Below are 21,396 nucleotides of genomic sequence, written 5' to 3' on the forward strand. Positions count from 1 at the left end.
GTCTTCACACACACACATACACTACAGATACATACATACATACATATAGCCCTGCACCCATCTTTTCTATCTAGTTTCCGGAAAGAGACTCGCACATGCGTGGGGAGTGAGGCAGGAAAATTGTTGGTTCACGGGCCCACACTCGCATGGAGTTTTCTTCGTCACAAGGAGGACATCACCTTCCAGGGTTCCAACCGGAGACAGTTGTCTGTGTTGCCATATATTCAGAAAGAACTAGATGGTAACGAAACTTTAAGGAAGAAACAGGATTGCTGAGCCTCACACCATATCCACCTCTGGGATTGCTGTTTTACAGGTGGGCACTTGTGAAAACAGACAGGTGTGTGCACAAAGTTTATTCCTTTCGCAGTTGGTTTTTTTATTTTGATGACACTTGGATGTCAAAAAGAAACAAGGAGTTATATCAAATCGGCTTCCAGTGAAAGTTAGATTGTATTGGGAGGAAGTAAAATTTTGCTCAAGTTAAACCATAGATGTCAAGGTTTGATGATAGCTGGAGGGCCTATTGATGTTGGTGAATGAGATAGCCATGGTAGAATCAACCTCCAACCATTAGAACTGACTATAAATTGTTCCGGACCGGGTGATGGGGTCAAGCCTATTTGAACTATAGATATGGTTTGCTCCAAATTGGTCAGTTATAGATTCCTTGCTGATTTGCCCAACCCTATCAGCCCATTTTACAAGCTACCAAATTAGGGAGCAATATAAAGAATTTCAAGTCGGTAACTTTTATCGATTTCGTATCGATTTCTTTGTTCTTTTGTTGTTCTTCAATTTGGGTTGAAAAGAGAAGAAATTAAGTCGATACAAAATCAAAAAGGGGCTCATGTCAAGGGTAAAGTTGTTAGAGTTAGATTTACTTTGGAATGTATCAGTTGTGTCCGAAATAACCCCAATAAAGAATCACTGGGTATTTCTAGATATATTACCCAAAAGAATCATATGTTTAAAGACAAACTCTTTCAGCTTTTTGAATGAGAGTTTTGTTGCAAGACTACCCATTTTTCTTATTTGCTTAATCTCCCTCCATTTCATCCAAGATAAATTTTGGGAGATTCCTTCGACAATGGGAAGGGCTGGGGCCTCCCTCATCAATACATGGTGGTGGATGGACCACCAGATTTAAAGTGAATCCCTCCATGTTTGTTTGACATTATGCAAGCCGTTGTTGGACCACTAGGTTTGGTGCAATTACCATAACATACTGTTAGTACCCCTCTTGAAGAATTGGTGAAAGGACTCTGAATCTTGAAAGACCAAGTTGGCAAGCGACAACGGGGCAGGTTGCTATCTTGACCCTCCCAGTGTCAGGGTGGTGACAAATTGTTTCTTTCTTCATTGTCTTGTAAGATAAATCCCCCTGAGCTTGGGGACATGCAACAACATTCTGGCCTACAAAGTCCCGAAGGCAAGATTACTCCAAATTGATGTTCCTGGATTCGAATTAGGGCATAAGAGGGCAGAAACTTTTTTTTCTTCTTTCTTTGTTTTTGTTTCTTTTTCTTTGAGTAGATTTGAAGCAATGGCAGAAATTTGCACAATCTATTTGATCTTTTTTCCATTATTTTGACATAATGCCACTGTTTTCAGATTTCATCAGAAACCCTATCTGTCACTTCCAGCAATTCAATCATAAAACCTTCAGGTTAAATAAAAAATGCTGCCGCCTGACCTGAGATTTATCTGTTTATGTAAATGAGATGCATTTGTCTTTATATTCAGATAACTGACACATTATGTGATTTAACCCTGATAAAAGACAAGCTTTCAAATGAGTTTTGGAAGGGTGGGCAGGCCAGGTGGTTGGTGGCAGGAAGAAAACTAGAAATTATTTCATGATCAGCTGCTAAATGAATAACGAATAACCATAACAATCGACCATATTTGCACCATCAGAAATTAATATTCCCTTGCTGGCTTGAGCTGATGGTTGGATTGCTTCGGACGATTAATTTTGTTTAAGAAATATAACCGAGATTGCCTGTGACAGTGTGACTATTTAATAGGATGGTGAATGAAAGTTAGAACATCAGCTATAGACAGATGAGTAGGGTGTCGAGAATACAATGAGGTGTAAAAGACCTAATATTATAGGAATGGATTTCTGGTGTACAATTTAGCAACAGAGTGGCACCCACAGAGAGCCGGGAGCTACTTATTGAGCAGTGGAAATAACTAATATCATGATTAGGGACTTGGCTTTGATAGGTATTGTAGCCACTCTTCAGGCACCCCTTTTCTCATCTTCAGCATTTTCGCAACGCCTGATGTTAAGGGGATGGTGAGTATGTCGTAGTCTTTGGGGACCTGCCATAGCAATTGAGGAGTAAATTGTTTCCAATCAGTTAGAAGATATCTACGAAAGTTTGTTTTCTCAGGAGACACCATGATGGAAGTGAATTGTTAGCTCAGACCTTTGGGATCTTGATCAACTTCATATTTGCTTCCTCAAGAGTTTTCTGACCCTTCCTTGAGTTGCATCTTGCACATGCCGTAACCTGAGAGTGAAAAGAGTTCAAACAAAGCATAAGAAATAAACATTTTTATACTAACATGATGACCATAGCATTTAAACTCTTAATAATCAGAATTGGACAGTGCAATTTAGATGATATCCTAGGTGATGTCTTTGAATCATAATCTAATGCTCATCAAGTGGTTTATGTACGAAACTAACTATTTGAGTCAGCATTATATGCATGTGAATCAGCTGTAACATGCATTTTAGATGGGGTAGGATTCAACACGAGTCAGATTGTATGTTCAAATAAACCATGTGATTGGACTTTGTGTTCTATGCCATGGACGATGTCTTTTTTCTTTTTTAGTAGAACTGATTCTTTTATGAAGTTACACATGGTCTACTATTAAAATATCTTTTCTAGCCTTCAGAAACATATAAACATTTTGTTATGCTTTAAGCTCCTCAGACCAACAACAGAGAGTTGAAGCTTGTAAGTTTGAAACCTAGAGTGAAATATGTAATATTTAAAGATGTTGGAAAGGACTCCTTTTGGATTTTTCCTACATGATATGGTTTCAGGGGACTATGTTCTCTCAATTTTAAGCAATTGCACTAATATCAAGTTGAAATTTTCTATTGATTATGCTTTTAATTCATTTGAACACCCATGCCCTAAACTACTAAATTTATCTTCATAAAGTCTGAAAGAGTTATTGGTCATTTCTATTTGAGTAAAGTGATTGGTGGAGATGCTGGAGCATGATTTCTCAAGATTCCTGAACCTTCATTTTTATGTTTTTTTCTTAGTCTCAACCTGATCTCTTGGCATATGTAAAGTATTATAATCTATATTGTCTGTGAGCTTGTAGCTCAGGGCTACATACTCTCCTTAAAAGCAAGAGGTTGGGGGTTAGCAAACTGCGAGATGTTATTCCTCAAGTATTTCAGCCCACATTTAAATCCTGGTTCTGCGAGCATTAGGCTCGCTTAGTTTGCCCAGGTACCTAGGCTGAGGCCTCGAAGGGGTGGGGTGGCTTCAGCCTCCTCTATCTTAGAAAAACAAATATTACAATTTATGATGCAAATAGGTCTTTCCAAAATTAAAATTGAGTAAACATTCCCAAATTTATTTGTAAACGTATTAAATATACATCATAGCACATGCACGTTTAGCATGTTAGTATACTTCATCCTTTGTGTGCATCATTACATGGACTACATAATATATAAAATCTATATCCGGAATATATACATGTATTTTTAATGTGATCTCGCTAATGGAGTGATAGTCATCCGTAACTGGAAATCCTGGATTTGGGCCTAAAGAAGATAATGCAATCACTCCAACATGTGATCTTTTAGATGGGATAGGCATCCAGCACCCTTAGTTGTCATTCAGTAATACCCTTGATTCAACCCAAATCAAATTGCATGTTCAAAATTCAAATAAATCATTTGACTGGACTTTATGTGCTCATGGACTCTTTTTTCTGTTTTAGTAGAACTGATTCTTTTTATGAAGTTACACATCATCTACTGTTACAATTTCTCTTCTAGCTTTTAGAAACATATAAACATCTTGTTCTGCTTTAAGCTACTCAGACTAATAATAGAGAGTTGAGGCTCGTAAGTTTAAAACCTCGAGTGAAATATGTAATCTTTAGAGATGTTGGAAAGAACTCATTTTGGATTTTTCCTACATGACACGGTTTCAAAGGATCATGTTCTCTCAATTTTAGCAATTGCACTAATATCAAGTTGAATTTTCTATTGATTAATTCTTTTAATTCATTTGACTATTTATGAACTAAACCGAGGTACGCCATATCGGACCGTATAGGGCATGCCATACCGTACCAGTTCAGTATTGGTACCTAGTATGGATAGTATACCGACACTTGGTACGCTAAAAAAAATTCTGTATCGTACCGTACCGACACTATACTAATGTGGCACCAGTACAAGGTTTAGTACTGAGATGGCGAACCTTGTCCTAAACTACTAAATTTATCTTCATACAAGTCATTAAGGGTTTTTGGTCATTTTTTTTGAGTAAAGTAATCAGTGGAGATGCTGGAGTGTGATTTCTCAAGATTATTGGCCCTAGTTTTATATTTTTTTCTTAGTCTCAACCTTACCTCTCAGCATATGTAAAGTATTATAATCTATATTTTTTGATATGGTGAATATTCGTCAACCTGACCGAGGTGTCTGGCCTTGGTCTTTTCCAAAGTGTTTTACCTCAGTAATAGCCGAAGTGCAAGTTTGGTCCAAGTAATTGGAAAATGCTACGTGTCTCATTAAAGACTATTTAAGGGTAGATAATGCCCATCAAGAATGCAGCCACGATCCCATGTAGTTATGTGAGCTGGGCTATTATCGCACGACTAAAACAGTTACTATCGTGCGTGACATGGAAAGCTGTCACCGCGTAGTTATTGCTTATCATGGAGAGTTGTTATCGTGGAGTTATTGCACGCTCCATTACTCTTGGTAACGTACACTGATACCATCCTCTATATAGGAAGAACCGGAGGACCCTCAGATAAGTCATTCTTTTTACTCTAATCTCTCTTTCACTCATGGTATGCTGTATCGGCCCGTATCGAGCAGTACAAGGTGTACCATACCATACCGGTTTGGTACCGATATCCGATATGGGCGACGTACTGATATTCGGTACGCAAAAAATTTTCGTACCGACACTGTGCTAGTGTGGCAGCGGTACAGGGTCCAGTATCGAGACAACAATCCTTGCTTCCAGTGTTTTCTTAAAATTCAACTGACTTGAGCGCTAGAGGGTTGCTTGTCGGACAAACTCTGGCAAGAGGACTTTATTTTTAGGTTGGTCTGAGATCTTGGAAGTTTGATCAGACTTGTCACCAACATCCTACTTGCCGGCGTCCAATATGCCGTTCATCAACCCCAGAATATTTTAGTTCGGAGTGGAGCCGACCTCACTATTTGACTTCAATAATCTGCCGACCTCAACATTCACCTCAAATTCTAATGGCAACATTGTCTATGAGCTTATAGCTCAGCAGTACATACTCTCCTTATAAGCACGAGGTTGGGGGTCTGAAACTTGCAAGGCGTCATCCCTTAAGTATTTTGGTCCACATTTAAGTCCTGGTTCTGCAAGCATTAGGCTTAGTTTGCCTAGGTACCTAGGCTAAGGCCTCGAAGGGTTGGGGTGGCTTTAGCCTCCTCTATCTCATAAAAAAAATATATTCTAATTTATGATTCAAATAGGTCTTTCCAAATCAGAATTGAGTAATCATTCCCAAATTTGTTGGTCAACATATTAAATAAATATCATAGCATACACACATTTAGCATGTTAGTATACTTCATCCTTTGTGTGCATCATTATATGGACTACATAATTCATAAAATCTATATCTGGTACATATACATGTATTTTTAGTGCGATCTCACTCATGGAGTGATAATCTATAGCTGGAAATCTTGGATTTAGGCCTTAAGAAGATAATGCAATCACTCCAACATGTGATCTTGGGATCTTAGTGTTATTTTGATGTTTACAAAGCCATTGAGGCCATATGGAAGTGTTAATATCATTAACTCAATTGATCAAGTATATAAACACTCAAGGAAGAAAGAAGCAATATATTCTCGATACATTCTACACACTTCGATACATTCGTGATACACTCTTCCTATATATTTAAAACAACTCTTAAGAACTCGTCTAAGGACAAATTTATTAGAAGAAGTTGAGGAAAAATCCAAATTTCAGTTTGACACAGTTAAGAGTGAAGTTTCCTTATTAAAGGGCAATTCTGTCTTTTTACTAGCCAAAGAGATGAAACTTTTATATGCCAAGCTTCCTAAATTAATTGCAATATCTTTTATTTGTTTCATGTGCTAAACTAACCTTAAGATGTAGAAAATCAGGATTAGAGTCGACTTCTGATACATTTGGCACGCTATGGCACACTTGGCACACCTCGGCACACTTGGGACAGAGTTGGAGCCGACCCCAGAAGAATTGGAGTCGACCCTGGCACATTCGGCACGCCTGGCACAAGGTTCGAGTGGACCCCAAAAATCAGCACTGAAGCTCGAGTCGACCCCAACAAGTGAACATCAGAAAATTGCTCTCTGAATTCTCTGTCAGAGCCGACCCCAAGAAAGATAGAGTTGACCCCAGCCATACTCGGGTCAACCCCAACAAAGCTCGAGTCGACCCCAGCTTGGAACGTCAGAAAACTGCTTTCTGGAATTCCCTGTCAGAGTCGACCCTAGCCAAGCTCGAGTCGACCCCACTGAAGCTTGAGTCGACTCCAAGAAAAGTCGAGCTGACCCCAGCTTGAAACGTCAAAAAACTACTCTGGAATTTCTTGTCAGAGTCGACCCCAGCCAACCTCAAGTCGACCCCACTGAAGCTCGAGTCGACCACAAAAATATTTGAGTCGACCCCAGCCTGTGGCACAGTAGCTCGAGCCGACTCTAGCAAAATTCAAGTCGACCCGAGCACAACTGACAGCATAACGGCTAGTTCTGCAGAAGTACATTTTAAGGCTCCAACGGCTAGTAGCAGTTAGTTTCTCCATTCCAACAGCTAGGAAGTGACTAATAGAGGTTGGAGAGGTATTTAAGAGCCGCTATTCACTAGAGGAAAGGATCTTTTGCAAAATCAAAAGTGAGCATTCAAAAGAAAAGAAAATTCTAGTGTTTTACATTCATTGCTTCATTCAAAATTTTGAAAGGTGGTTGAGTAGTTTTCAAGTGTCTTCAAGAGCTCCACCAACCCCTTGAGGAGGAAAACAATTTTGACAAAGAAGAGAAGAGCAATCTACAAAGTGATAAATATTTTCTTATCTCTTCTTTGAGTGCACACTTGTTTTATTTGCTCATTTAGGAGCTTTAAACCTCTTATCTTTTATTCGTTGTAAGGTTTGTTGGTGAGCTCGTAAAACCAACGGTGTAGGTTGTTGGTGAGCCCGTAAAACCAACGGTTAAATTTAATTGGTGATCCCGCAAAACCAATTGTAGGATTTTTGGATTATGAGACAATCTAACTGTAATCCGAGGGATTATAGTGAATTTCCAAGGAGACGCTTGGAGAGTGGACGTAGGTGCCTTGAAGTGCACCGAACCACTATACTTCTTTTGTGTTTGTATTGTGTTTGTTTTGCTTCCACTGCATTTATATAATTAAAACAAGTCAAACTACTAATCCATCTATAAGTAAAATTTAAAGTCCTAAAATTTAGAAAACCTAATTCACCCCCCTCTCTTGGGTTGTTATCTTGGGCAACAAGTGGTATCAGAGCAGGTGCTCAACTCAAATTGGTAGCTCTCTATCCAAGGGACAATCAACAAATCGGCCACCTCTATTCAATGGCATGAATTATACCTATTGGAAAGCACGAATGAGAATCTTTATACAAGCACTAGACTATGATATATGGAGAATCATAGTTGAAGGACCACACACACCCACCGTTAGTATAGATGGCATGGTCATCCCTAAGTCAGAAAAGGATCGGGATGACAATGATAAAAGGATGGCTCAACTTAATGCCAAAACCATGAATGTCCTTTATTGCTCACTTGATGCAAATGAATTTAATAGGATCTCAACATGTAATTCCGCTAAAGATATTTGGGATAGATTACAAGTTACACATGAAGGCACAGATTAAGTTAAGAAATCTAAGATAAATATGCTTGGACACAAGTATGAACTATTTAAAATGGAATCTTTTAAAAATATAACTGAAATATTTACAAGATTCACTGACATAATAAATGGTCTCAAAAGCTTAGGCAAATTTTATTCTAACCCTGAATTGGTACGCAAAATTCTCAGATCTCTACCGCGTATGTAGGAGGCCAAGGTAACTGCAATTCAAGAGGCTAAGGACCTCAATATATTTTAGTTAAAAGAACTTCTAGGGTCACTCATGACACATAAGTTGACTATGAAGCAAAATTCTGAAGAAGAGGTTAAGAAAAGGAAGACCATTGCATTGAAATCTACAATTCCTAAAGAAAATAGTGAGTCGGATGATTCTGATGAGAAAGAGGGGTATGACGAAGAGGAAGTAGCGATGTTTGCCAAGAAATTCAGAAAGTTTATGAGGAGGAAGAAAGAGTTCAACAAAAGGAAGCCTTTCTTCAAAAGCAGCTCTAGCAAAAAAAAAGGAAAGGATAAAGAAAAGGAAAGAGATGTACCCATTTGTTATGAATGCAATAAGCCCGGATATTTCAAAATAGATTGTCCACAATCAAAATGGGTGCCGAAGAAATTGAAGAAGAAAGCTCTCATGGCTGATTGAAGTAAAAGTGAGGGATCAAGCTCAGAAGAGGAAGATCAACCACACACAGCTCAAATGTGCTTCATGGCAAATGATGATAAGGTAGATGCTGAACTTGAATGTGATTTTACTGTAGATGAATTACATGATGCTTTTCTAGACCTAATGGAAGAACACAAAAAGCTTATTCACAAAAACAAAATCTTAAAAAATAAAAACCAGATACTAATAGAAGAAAAAGTAAAACTATCTAATGATCATAAAATACTAAGTAAGAAATTAACTAATGAAACTAAAATTTTAATTAAAGAGAACATTGAACTGAAAAGGGATATTGAAAAATATAAATCCTTAGTAGATAGATTCACACTTAGCTCAAATAAGTTAAATATGATTCTAGATAGTCAAAGAGCCATTTATGACAAAGCCGGATTAGGATATAGAACAAATAGAAAACAAAAATATCTAAAGAACTTATTTGTAAAATCCAAGAATGAAAACATAACTTGTTATTGTTGTAACAAAATAGGACATAAAGCTTATGAGTGTGATTTCAGAAAATTTAACTATAATAACAAGTCAAATGAACAGGGTAAACAAAGATTTAAAAAAATTTGGGTTCCAAAAGGAACCATAACTACTAACCCTAAAGGACCCAACATAGCTTGGGTACCTAAAATGGATCCTTGATTTTGCTTGCAGGTGTGTCTTACAACCAATGAGAAGAATCGACTATGGTATCTAGATAGTGGTTGTTCAAGACACATAACAGATGATATGGATCAATTCATCACCGTGGAATCCAAAGATGGTGGAGTGGTAACGTTTGGTGGCAATAGCAAAGGTCACATTATTGGGAAGGGTAAAATCTGAATCACTTTATCTACTTTTATAGATAACGTCTTGTTAGTTAATGGTTTAAAACATAATTTGCTTAGCATTAGTCAATTTTGTAATAAAGGCTTTAAAGTTTCTTTCGAATCTTCGGTATGCATAATTGTCCTATCCTTTAACTTGTCCCCCTGTTGTTGCTTGACTTGGGCCGGACATCCCCAAATCTTAAGATAACCAAGACTCGGCTTCTTACCATGTCATATCTCAATGGTGTAGTAAGAACAGACTTAGAGGGAACTCTACTCAATATGTAAATTGCTGAAAGTAGGGCATCTTCCCAAAGAAATAAGAATAAATCAGTGAAGCTCATCATGGACCTGACCATATTCAATAAGGTCCGATTCTTCCTCTCTGACACCCAGTTGAGCTGAGGTGTATCAGGAGGAGTCCATTATGAAACTATACCATTCTCCTTGAGATAATCACGGAACTCTCCACTAATGTATTCACCTCCTCAATCCGATCGAAGAACTTTAATGAGGGCTTATGTTTCTTTTTCTACTTCATATATGACCTCTTTGAACTTTTCAAAAGCTTCAGATTTGTGTCCAATACACATATCCATACCATGACTAATCATTGGTAAATGAAGTAAAAATTACGACTTCTAGCCTGCACATCAAATGGGCCACAGTAAGTATCTCAGTGGACCTCCTCCGTGTTCTACAAAGGATAATTTGGCCATCTTTCTTTGAAGGCGGGATTCACAAATCGAATATGATTAGGAAGTCAATGAGCCCAAAAGCCATGTTTCTCCAATTTGTTTATTCTGTCTTCTCCTATATGGCCAAGCCTGAAGTGCCACAAATACTTTTGATTTATCTCATTTATGGATCTATTGGATCCTATGGTACTTACTGTTTGCTTAAATACATTTACAGATACATCCATATGTATGTGATAGAGACTGTCAATCATAAAACCACGTGCAACCAATTTATTTTTCAAATAAATGGAACAATAGTCTTACAAATATTTTACTGTGCTAAACAAGATACAGAAATCAAATTTCTGCTAGCATTAGGTAACAGTTCCTAAGTATCCTTTTAATAATGAGCATATTTAACATACTTTCTGAAGATCTGTCACCCTTCTTGCTCTTTATGCTTCCCATATATGTAGGACAGTTTCTCTTCCAATGGCCGTCCATGATGCAATGAAAACCTTTTCTCTTGCAATCGGCCTTTTTCTTGGAACTTCCTTACTTGGCCTTTTCTCGATCTTCTGCTTCTTTGCAGGCTTTTCTTCTTCCAAGTAGACTCTCTCTTGGAAGTAGAAGCCAACTCGACAGCAAGAATGATACCCCTTGAACTCTTTAAGGTCCCTAAGGTAGTTACCAATTTATTTAACAATTCTATTTTGGTGCATACAATCTTGTTCATATAGTAGTTTACTATAAACTGTTCATATGAAGCTGAAAGGGATTGTAGGATCAAATTCGTTTGCAATTCCTTGTGCATGGTCAGGTCGAGCTTCTCAAGCTCCTCTAAGTCCTTTATTATGGTCAAACCATGATCATGGACAGACTGCCCTTCCCACATCTTGGCCTTGAAGAGCCTTTTGGACACTTCAAACCGTGCTGTGCGACTTTGATCACCATACAACTCTTGCAGGTGATTTAATATTTTTCTGGCAGTCTTCATGTTCTCATGCTGGCATTAAAGCTTATTGGACATGGATGCCATTATGTAGCACCTAACTTTATTGTCATCGTGTCCACTCGTCATGCGTCTTACACTGATCGGTGATCGGATGGATTAGCAACTGGGAATTTTATGGTCTAGCACATATTCTAATTTCTCACAATTCAAAACTATTTTGACATGGCAGAGCCAGTTTTTATAATTGGGTTTGGTCAAACGGTTGTTCTCTAGGATATGAGTTAAGAGTTTAGAAGCTGACTTTATAATACTCAAAGAGTAAAAAATCTAATTAAAATTTTGTACTTGAACTCTATTTATTTTAGGAACTTTTAAAACAAACATTTTCCACTATTTTCTCGAATCTCTTACACTCCTCTGGTAGAAAAACGGAAATATGCGACTCTAGATTTCAAGTGGGGTGCTACAGTCCCACCAATTTACATGCTACCTCACCTAACAGTTATTGGCGACACATAAACGATGAGTGTACAACTCTTATATAATGCTTCTCAAGCAAGTTGTAGTCAAGTTGGTCTCCAAGTCATAAGGACCTCATCTAACAATTATTGGTTCCGTTCATTGGTTAAGTCAGACCCACCATATTTTTCACAGAAGTAAAGTCGTTATTGGGTCCTCACCTAATAGTTATTGGCGCCCAACCCCACCTTTACCCCCACAACATCTCATGCCAATAGAGAGGTCCGGTTCTCCGATGCAACTTGTCCACTGTATCCAGCCGAGACAAATTAACGCCGGAAAGATCTTAGCAGCTCTACTACGGTGGAAGACCGCTAGACTTAATATTAAGTTTTCAGACTCGTGATTTCAACATTAAGCCATCCATAAAAGATAATTAACCCAATTGGCTAGGTAAGTAGATGGGAGGCTCCCCATGCGAGCACGGTCCTAATTAAGTAACCACCTTTAATACTTTCTCAAAAACCAATTGATCAATTAATCAATAATGGGTTAGCTCAAAGTATCTTTCACTACGACTGAAAGAGGAGATTTAATTTTATTTAGGCCTTGATTATGGTTTACATCTTATGTAAATGACATACTTGTTTAGCCCTTGTTCACATCTTAAGTGAATATGAAACTCTTTTTATATGTTGTGTTTACATCTTAGGTAAATGACATATTTGTTTAGGTTTACATCTTATGTAAATGACAAATTTGTTTAGGTTTTTATTCACATCTCATGTAAATAAAAATATTGGTAGGCATCAATATACATCTCATGCATATATCAATTAATATGCTAATCATAAGCATAAGCAAAAATAAGTATAACCTCAAAGCTGGGGTCAACTCGAGTATCCTTGGAATCGACTCGATTAGACTTTGAATCGACTCGAGTATCCTTGGAGTCGACTCTTTCAGAGAATCCAGAAGTTTTGGGTCATATCACATGCATCTCATGCGTATAATTCAGATCTGAAAATTTTAATTTAAATATGCTACCAACTAAAACTCTAATCATGCAAGACAATTTTAATTATTGCAATCTTATTGTAATTAAAATCAACATGCAAGATCAGAAGAACAAAAATCAGCATGCTGAAATTTCTTAAATCTGAAATTTCAACACGTAGAAATTTCAGCACGCATAAATATTAAAATTTAGATCTAATCTAATCCTAATCAAGTCTATTAATCTTAATCTTAATCCCAAAACCGCGGCTCTGATACCACTGTCGGGTTACCCCCGCACGCATTGCGACGATCGCAGCGGAAATACACGCACGAGGGCGTTCATCACATGAACATCCCAGAGAAGGTAGAATTCAAAAAAATTCTAAGTTCATAAACTCAGAAAGTTATGAATTCAAAGAAAAGATTAAAATTAAAACTTGATTAATTTAAGAACTATAATAAAAGCAATAGTAAAGATTATATCTTTACCTTTGAGCGGGTAGATCTTCACCGCTATCTGATAATCGTGGAAGTCGGGTTTGCTTGAAGCTGCACAAGTATTCGGCCTCTACGGGTATCCACACGAAGATCTAGATCAATCAACGTTGTGATCTCACCGGGGTGCTAGCTCCCTTGCAAAGATCCCTCTTGATGGTTGGAACCCCTCTAAGCAATCAACTCTTGATTGCTCTTAAGAGGAGGAAGAAGGAGAAGAAAGAAACACTTTCTTTTCTTTCCTTTGCCATAGAAGAAGAAGGAAGAAGGACGAGGAGTCCTTTCCTTGGACCAAGGAGGAGAGAAGAGAGGAAGAGGGCCGTCAACCAAAGGAAGACTCATAGAGGGAGGCCGCCAGCCTCCCTTTTTATTCCCTTTGTTTTAGGCGTGGAGCCTCCTAAAAATTAGGAGAGTTTCCACACCCTAGCCTCAAGAGGAGGGGTGTACGCCCCTCCCTCTTTTTCATCTCATCACGCACAACCCACTTGATCAAATTAAGTAGGGCATGGGGCCTCCAATCATGGGTGCTGAAATCCTCCTCTAAGGAGGATTAGGTGAACCCAATCCTTATCCATAAGAGTCCTAATCTAATTAGGACTCAATTAGATTATGACTCAATCGAACTCTTCAATCTTAATCCAATTAGGAGTCATCTTTATCTATTAGATCAAAATTAATTAGGACTCTAGGAGTGCTAATGCAATTAGGACTCATATAAATTTAGTCCTAATCCAATTAGAACTTTAGAAATCCTACTGCAAGTAGGACTCTAATAATTTGAAGTCCTAATCTAATTAGAACTCTAGGAGTCCTACTCCAAGTAGAACTCTTGAACCTTATCTAATAAGATCGAGCCCAATTAATTAAGTCCAATTGATTCAATTAAATTGTAATCCAATTGTATGTGACCCCATAGGTTCTATTCTGTCAGGCAGTGAGATATATTGCGATCCCTATCATAATATCATTGAAACTCCTTTCAATGGGTTGGAACAATTCCAACTCTTCTCATTCGGATTCATTGATCATCAAGTAAATGCCTTTGAGTCCCACAATCCATCAATGACACCTAGCAGCATATAGTAGCTACCCAGCAGAATGGAATAGATGAACCTCCAGCTACAATTAGCGTATGATACAGTCCCTTTATCGTGGATCTCGACAGGACGGAGGTCATAGATAACTCGTTAAATTCCATCGTCTGTCATATGTCAAGATTTATTCGACTCTAGTTCGAGATTGGAAAACTCTTTTTCCAAAAACTACCTTGGCCAAAGATTTACGAACTCAGTCTCATAAATTATATAGGATCTCTCCTAATCTATTAAGGTCGATAGATTCCATTTAGATGCACCCTTACTCCTACAATGAACCTACTGAAGCCAATCTGCACCATAAGGACCCAGATGGATAGAGCCCATGTTTATGTGCTCGTCAAACTACAGCAATCTCACTGTGAATAGCCGAAGCATCGCAGGTCAAATGACCAGTCATACAACTGTAGCATTAAATAAGTCACTGACGAGTAGATAGACATCCAAGTAACTACTTGCCATGGTCACGCTCAGTATACTTGTTCTCTAACAAGCACTTGCACAATTACTTCAGTGTTCCCCACACTGTGGACTCAAGACTTGTCCATCAAAGAAAGTGATTTATGCACTAATCTTAGCAGATCGATCACCGTCCTCGTGATGATCCATCGATTAGGAGCAATTCAGGAATTAATCACTAATAACACATGCCTCAAATTTTCAACTCTTGAGAATATGCATCATCTCATTAATTCCTTGGACGATTCATGGACACATAAGAACATGAATGAAAAGAATGCCCAATTTAATAAATTCATAATTAGGTCAAGTACAAATTTATGTTCTAGAACAAAATAATGCGTCAGCCATATTGGCTTCTAGGGCAGACTTCTAACACAAAATAGTTATCCAACATTCTAATACACTCCTTTAGGTAATCAATATGCAATTTCTAAAAGAAAGGGAGAAAGAGACTTAGGAGGATAAGGAAGACTTAATGGATGAAAGAAATGGCTTGATGAGGAAGAGGATGGAAGGAGAGGCTTGACGAGAAAAAAAGAAAAAGCGGATGGTCTTTCTTCGCAGATGGTCTCTCTTGGCGTGTGCAATTTTTTTTCCTTTTTTGTCTTTTTTTTAAAATTAGAGGACTAGCGGACTAAGTTAGCAGGAATCCTCTTGTCCCTATTTGACTTTTGGATTTTCTCTTTAAGATAGATGCAAGAGAAAACATGTTAAAAAAAAGTCCCGCCACATGTTTCTTTCTATTGTGCCCGTCCCATATGATTTTTGTTCCTTCTCCCTCGAGCATACAGTCTCTCTGGCCTATCTTTCCAAATCCCATAGGATTTTCTCAAGAAAGGGCCTTAAGAGAATGAATTTCATAATGGGATAAATTTCCCAAATTAGCACTATTTTATAAAATTATCGTATATAGAAAAAGTGCTTGCCGTGTTGCACAAGGAAAACCTAATGATTACAAATGTTTCAAGCTTATATAAGTCAACAAAATAGCATACTTGATCTTAAGATTCTATACTATGCATTGCTATATATCAAGCATGAAACCAGTTTATCTAGTTAGTAGAACATTAAATCCAGAATATTTATGTTTGATTTTAACACAACGAAACTGACAATTCAGTTCTGATGGGATAGATTTCTTTATATGCCCACATTTGTATTTAAAGATTTTTTCCAGGTTTTACGAATAACATTAATTTTTACCACATTATCTTATCTACTTCCAGAAACATATGTATAATGAAAATATAATGTACTATGCCTACCAAAAATATATATATAATGTACTATCTAGTGTTCAAAGTTAACATCCGATTACAAGGTATTGACCATTTGAAAAAATTCCCATCTGTTGTTCAAGGAAAATCACATGCTTTTTGAGTACAGTAGGAATACATCAGTCAATCAGAATAAATCAATAAATACCTTGAAGGGTTATCTAAAAAATAAGCACATTATACCTAAATTAAATGATTTAGCAATCGTTAAATCCGGGCAATTGCAATTAGCAACATACCAGATTTTCCCATTTCCATTCACCACCTCGTGAAATTGGTAAAACATGGTCAATAGTCAAATTCGCACGAGAAGAACAATATCTGTTAACAACAACAGGCATTTGTTAGTTTGAGTGACAGACCCTGACCTTATGGGTTGCCTTTTATTTTTCAAACAATGGTCCATCTTAGGTATTTTTTATCTAAAGGAAAAGATAAGGAGTTAACTCAAATTCTAAAGCTTTTAAAAGGATCTTGATCGTCACTGTCTTAAGCAAAACAAAGCAGATCTAATTACAAAACACCAACAGTAATATTAGACACAAAACTCAAAAAACCTTATCAGCAGAAAAAAGAAATGTTAACAAAGCAAGTACATCGGAGACCCTAGGTGTTTATCCTGTTTAAAGAGACAAATTATAACTAGAATTCCCATTAACATAGATCAAGATACTGAGTTTAAGTACTAGTTCAGGTATTAATAGCCAACTCCATACAGATAGTGCTAGGCTTGTTGGTTAGCGCTATAACTGAGGGGTTAAGCTTTTGAAATAGTAGACATTAGCAGAGTAAAAGAAGAGCAAGAAGAAACTATATCAGGATATGGTTGTCAGTGCCTGCCAAGCTTTGAACAAATAGATAAAAATATAGATGAATGTTACATGCTTCTTTTGAACATCTTCATTTGACTACTAATGAACAAAAGTTTTTCAAAAATCAGCGTCTTCAACCAAACTCATGTAATATGATGATGACCGTATGCTGTGGCAGCGTGCCACATCTGGCTACAATTTACTGCTTTTGCGTTTCCCATATCACCAGATTTTCCCCATAGATATACGGTATCCAAAAGTTGGGACTCTATCAAAAGTTATGTCAAGAAAGGGCTAGTTTTACTTTGATCGCATTAAAAAATCTTCCTACAATTCATCCAAAATTTCATGAAGTATCAGAAGAATCTTCACTCCTGTAGCTAGATTATTGGCTTCTTCTCTTATTTGTATTTGTTATACTTTTTTCTTTGCAATGGTATTATATAAATTTAGCTGTCCTGGATGCAACAACTGCATATTTTTACAACAAATTCTCCTCATAACAAATATTTAACCAAGAGTGTCAATGCTGATACATTCTGTAGGTTTGGATCTTCTTGTTCCTTGAACAAAAAAAGGTGCAATACAAATAATGATACTATGCTAAACTGCTCCTAACAATAATTCTCCTTTTGGCAGCCACATCCTTAATAACATCAGAAGGATCGGAAAATATCTCCCTGGGAAAATGGAGATTCATGTGACATTTTCATAAATAAGAAACTTGGGAAGTTATACTGTAATGTTGTCACTACTCCCTTATTGTCAAAAAAGTGATGCTCTTCATCAATTATTTAATCTTTATAAAAAAAGGCTTGTTTTGACATGAACAGCACCAACATGTTTATGATCATCAATATTATGAATCCTCAACTTTGCAATCATATATTCCTTTCATGTTGCTGCCAGATCTCTTAAAATTTCTTTCTCCTACAAAGGCTACAATCAAGGCTGGCAATATTGGGATCTCAGTTGCAAAATACAACTCTAATACAATACAAAGCATCAGAAATCCTAATTTCCTTATATAAATATGTTCACATCACCATATACCTCAACATGGTTGGTGCATGTCTGCCTTAATCCAATCCATGCATCAGCAATGATACCACATCATGGAAGGAGAAGATCTTCGAAGGTGAACCTTGGCACAATAGTAAGGTTGCTCTATTGTGACCTAATTGTCATGGATTTGAAACACGGAAACAAACTTTGTACATGCAAGGGTAAGGTTGTGTACGTCTGACCAACCTCAACCCCTATAATGGCAAGAGCCTCGTGCATTGGCCCACCCATTTTTTTATGGTAGAAGAAGATTTCCCCAGCACTACATTAACTACATAACAAACTTAATTAAACAATTTCTTCAAATTTTGGACTGCTTACATGATACTTTTCCGATGCAAATTAATAATCCCTTAAGCATGACGACAAACTTCTTATGCACGAATTTCCAAGTCAATTGAGGAAAACTATTAGAGAAACTTTCCTCCTCAGTCAAGCCTGCTCCTTTTTCGGGTTCTCAACTAGGCCAATAAGGTTGAACCATCATCCATGTGACCCTAGGCATGAACAATATCATATTGGATGCCAATGCCTTATAATTGCTGGATTCACATGAAGGATGGATGAGATATGTAAAGTCTATGTCATGTAAAATGTGTCATTCCTTTTCAGATGAACTTCCCAAGTTAAATAGAACCCAATCCCCTTATAATACCTACAAGTGTCCTCCAAATTAGCTTTATCAGAAAAAATCAAGCACCTTTAAATTGCGTGATTTGGGAATTTGGCTACATGATGAAGCACAGTTGCAGGTCTCTATTTACCAGTGTGTCAAAGAAGCACTTACTGACAAGAGTAAGAATCCCTATAAAAAATGCTTTTACGACTAAGGTTATGTTTGATTCTTCTTCTCTTGACAACCTGCAGCAAATTTGGGACCTGTAAAGAGGAAAAACAAAAACAGCACACTATGAAGTTGAGAAGAAAAATTATATATGACCACTTCTTAATGGTTATTGGAAGGAAGATTGCATACCCTCAAGACTGCAGGAATGTAGAAGGACCCCTGAGGAGAAGAAACTGTCTGATCATAATATTCTAAAACATCAGCCTGTGAATTGAAACAAGGGATGTTTTTTATAAACTTGTCTCTTTCTTTCTTTTCTTTCCTATTTTTTTTTCTTTTGATAAAAGGATGTTTAAGAAGATAACCGCATGTAAAACACATAAAGGAAGAAAGATGGAAAGATCTGATTTAGAGGCAGATTTATATCATTAAAAATTGTTTTTGCTGGTAAGATGTTAAAAGAATTCACCACAGCACAGCTGGACATTGAGCTCAAAGTTGGGCATCATAAAGGTTCTATCTTCATACTTCAAGCAGCAATATAAACAATGATTACTTGCAAGTCAATCTACCTTCTCCATAAATTCCAGACAGATCGCACGCTTCCAGCAAACAACATTGATAGGCCTAGAAAGTAAGATTACAGTTAGATCCAAATGCCAACTAAACATGCACCTTAGCGGCTATCTGTTATCATTTCTAACCAATTAAGTAATTGGAAAATACTCTTAACAAATAAATGATCAGCAGTGCAAGGACTTTGGTACAACAATATGAACTTTCGAAACAACCATGTATACTACATGCTGCAAATGACAGCTGCTAAAAGATGGTAGGACAATAAATGTAGGTATGATCTGAGAAAAATGAAAAATGTGAAAATAGAAAAAATGAAAACATTGTCACAAGAAAGTGAAAAAACACTGATAAGCTGTCTAAACGGAGCATGATGTCTCTCACTTACAAGGATCCTGTACATTCCATTTCATATGGGACTTAAGTGGAAGCATATTTTAATCATATATTTCTCCTACTTTACAACAAGTTCTAACTGTTTCTGTACTCATAAGATTATTATTTTTTCCGAAGTGAAGGGTTCTGAATTGGAATCAGCATTCAGAAATTGGTTCGTATTCTCTAAGCAATCTGCTGCAGTTTCATGAAATTGATTTATCATCACATTCCTTGTTTCTTTAGCTTCCCAGTTAACACTTAACAGTGGAAATTATTTGCTGGCAATGCCCATGATCTACCCTCAGATGTTGGTCTTCCTAGATCCGACTCCTCCTGCTTGTGGTACGCCTTTTCTAAAATTATTCCACGTTTTCGTGTTACTAATATGACAATAAAGACAATTCTCATTCCAGAAGACCTGTTCTCGGATATGGAATTAATGATCAGGAGGATGAAGCCCAATTTTCTTGCTTGATAAAAATGTAATAAATGACAGAGCAAAAGCAGACCTCAAAAATTACATGACGAAAATGAATCCAAGAATCAGTTAAGAATATGTATATGTATATGTTAAGAAATAGAAAGGATGGATCCTATGAACAAGAAGTCAAGAAAAAACAAGAATTGGAAAGTTTTTTCACCTCAGATTCAATACTTTGGCAAGTTTATTTCTTTTCAAGAATTGGTTACTGACCTATAAGAGATATCTAACACCAATCCTCTGAAATAGGATAGCTCATCCCTCACAAACTCCTCCCCCTCCTCCTCCTCCTCCTCATCATCATCATCATCACCACCATTCAAACACTTCTCAGCCTTGAAGCTGCTGGACTTCTTATTCCCCAGAGACCAAACCCTGCCAGGCCTAAGGGACTTCACCCCTCTGCTCCACCTGTGGATCCCAAGAGGCCTCTCAAGTCCCCCACCAACCCTGAACCTGACCGAGTCTCTCAGTTCGCACCAAAAAGCGGCACTGTCTCCCTTGAAGAGCAGCCTGAGGTTCCCCTGGGCTGTGAACTTGGCCATGGGGTCTTCTCTCTCACTTCCTGGTGGCTTGAACCAAGTAAATATTAAGATCTTTTTCCTTTATCCTACGGGCTAAGTTCTTATTTGGGAAGGAGTCTGGCTTCTGGGGCTTCCAAGGGGTTGTCTGTGGGAGACTGCTTGAGGTTGAGTGTTAGACTTGATGGAGGCTTTCCTCTGGAGCGTGGGAATTGCTGAGGCTTTGCAGCCACATGTTCATCGGGCACAAGGAATATCTCCCTCCAAGACTCCCCTCCGTCCCTCCGTCTCGCGCTCGTGTTGCTACTCGGCAATTCTGAAAAGAGCATTTCGGTTTCTTCGGTGAAGCTGAAATGGGGCCCATTCGGCAAAATTCAGCAAATGTATGACACATGCTTTAATCTTGAAAGGAAAGGTTTGGGTGATATGCCACAAATAACGCAGCTCCAATATAAACCAACCTCCAATTCTCCCTTGGAGTGGGGTTGTATACGGAATGGATATAATCTCTTTAAAAACTATGCGGATGAATGAAGAATTTTGGAATGCTTTTAGATATAAACAAAGCACGGTCCAATGGTCGACATCATAAAAAAAATCGATCATTCTTTCCGCGAAAGATTCAGCTCGGATCCTTCTCCCTTTCTCAATTTAGCTAGGAAAAATTCTAGAGATAGACAAACCCTATATCTAACTACCCTTCTCGAGGAAGAGTAGTAC

The 21,396-nt window shown here is 37.5% G+C and overlaps 1 protein-coding gene across 2 annotated transcripts; it reads right to left on the bottom strand.

Annotated features, from left to right (window-relative positions):
- Nucleotides 1–2,008: 2,008 nt before the first annotated feature.
- Nucleotides 2,009–20,971, bottom strand: LOC103718365. Of its 2 annotated transcripts, none has more exons than XM_008807152.3 (7): nucleotides 20,369–20,971; nucleotides 19,293–19,347; nucleotides 18,910–18,939; nucleotides 18,721–18,812; nucleotides 16,296–16,377; nucleotides 2,439–2,522; nucleotides 2,009–2,331 (listed from the first exon to the last, which is right to left on the bottom strand). In XM_008807152.3, the coding sequence occupies exons 1-7, from the start codon at nucleotides 20,698–20,700 to the stop codon at nucleotides 2,212–2,214; spliced, it is 795 nt and encodes a 264-aa protein (XP_008805374.2). In that variant the 5' UTR covers nucleotides 20,701–20,971; the 3' UTR covers nucleotides 2,009–2,211. The 2 variants fall into 2 exon arrangements, with proteins under 2 accessions (XP_008805374.2, XP_008805373.2); XM_008807151.3 differs by having other exon boundaries at nucleotides 18,910–18,984; nucleotides 20,369–20,969.
- Nucleotides 20,972–21,396: the final 425 nt, after the last annotated feature.

The sequence above is a fragment of the Phoenix dactylifera genome, unplaced genomic scaffold (genome assembly GCF_009389715.1).
Source record: "Phoenix dactylifera cultivar Barhee BC4 unplaced genomic scaffold, palm_55x_up_171113_PBpolish2nd_filt_p 000233F, whole genome shotgun sequence".
NCBI lineage: Eukaryota > Viridiplantae > Streptophyta > Magnoliopsida > Arecales > Arecaceae > Phoenix > Phoenix dactylifera.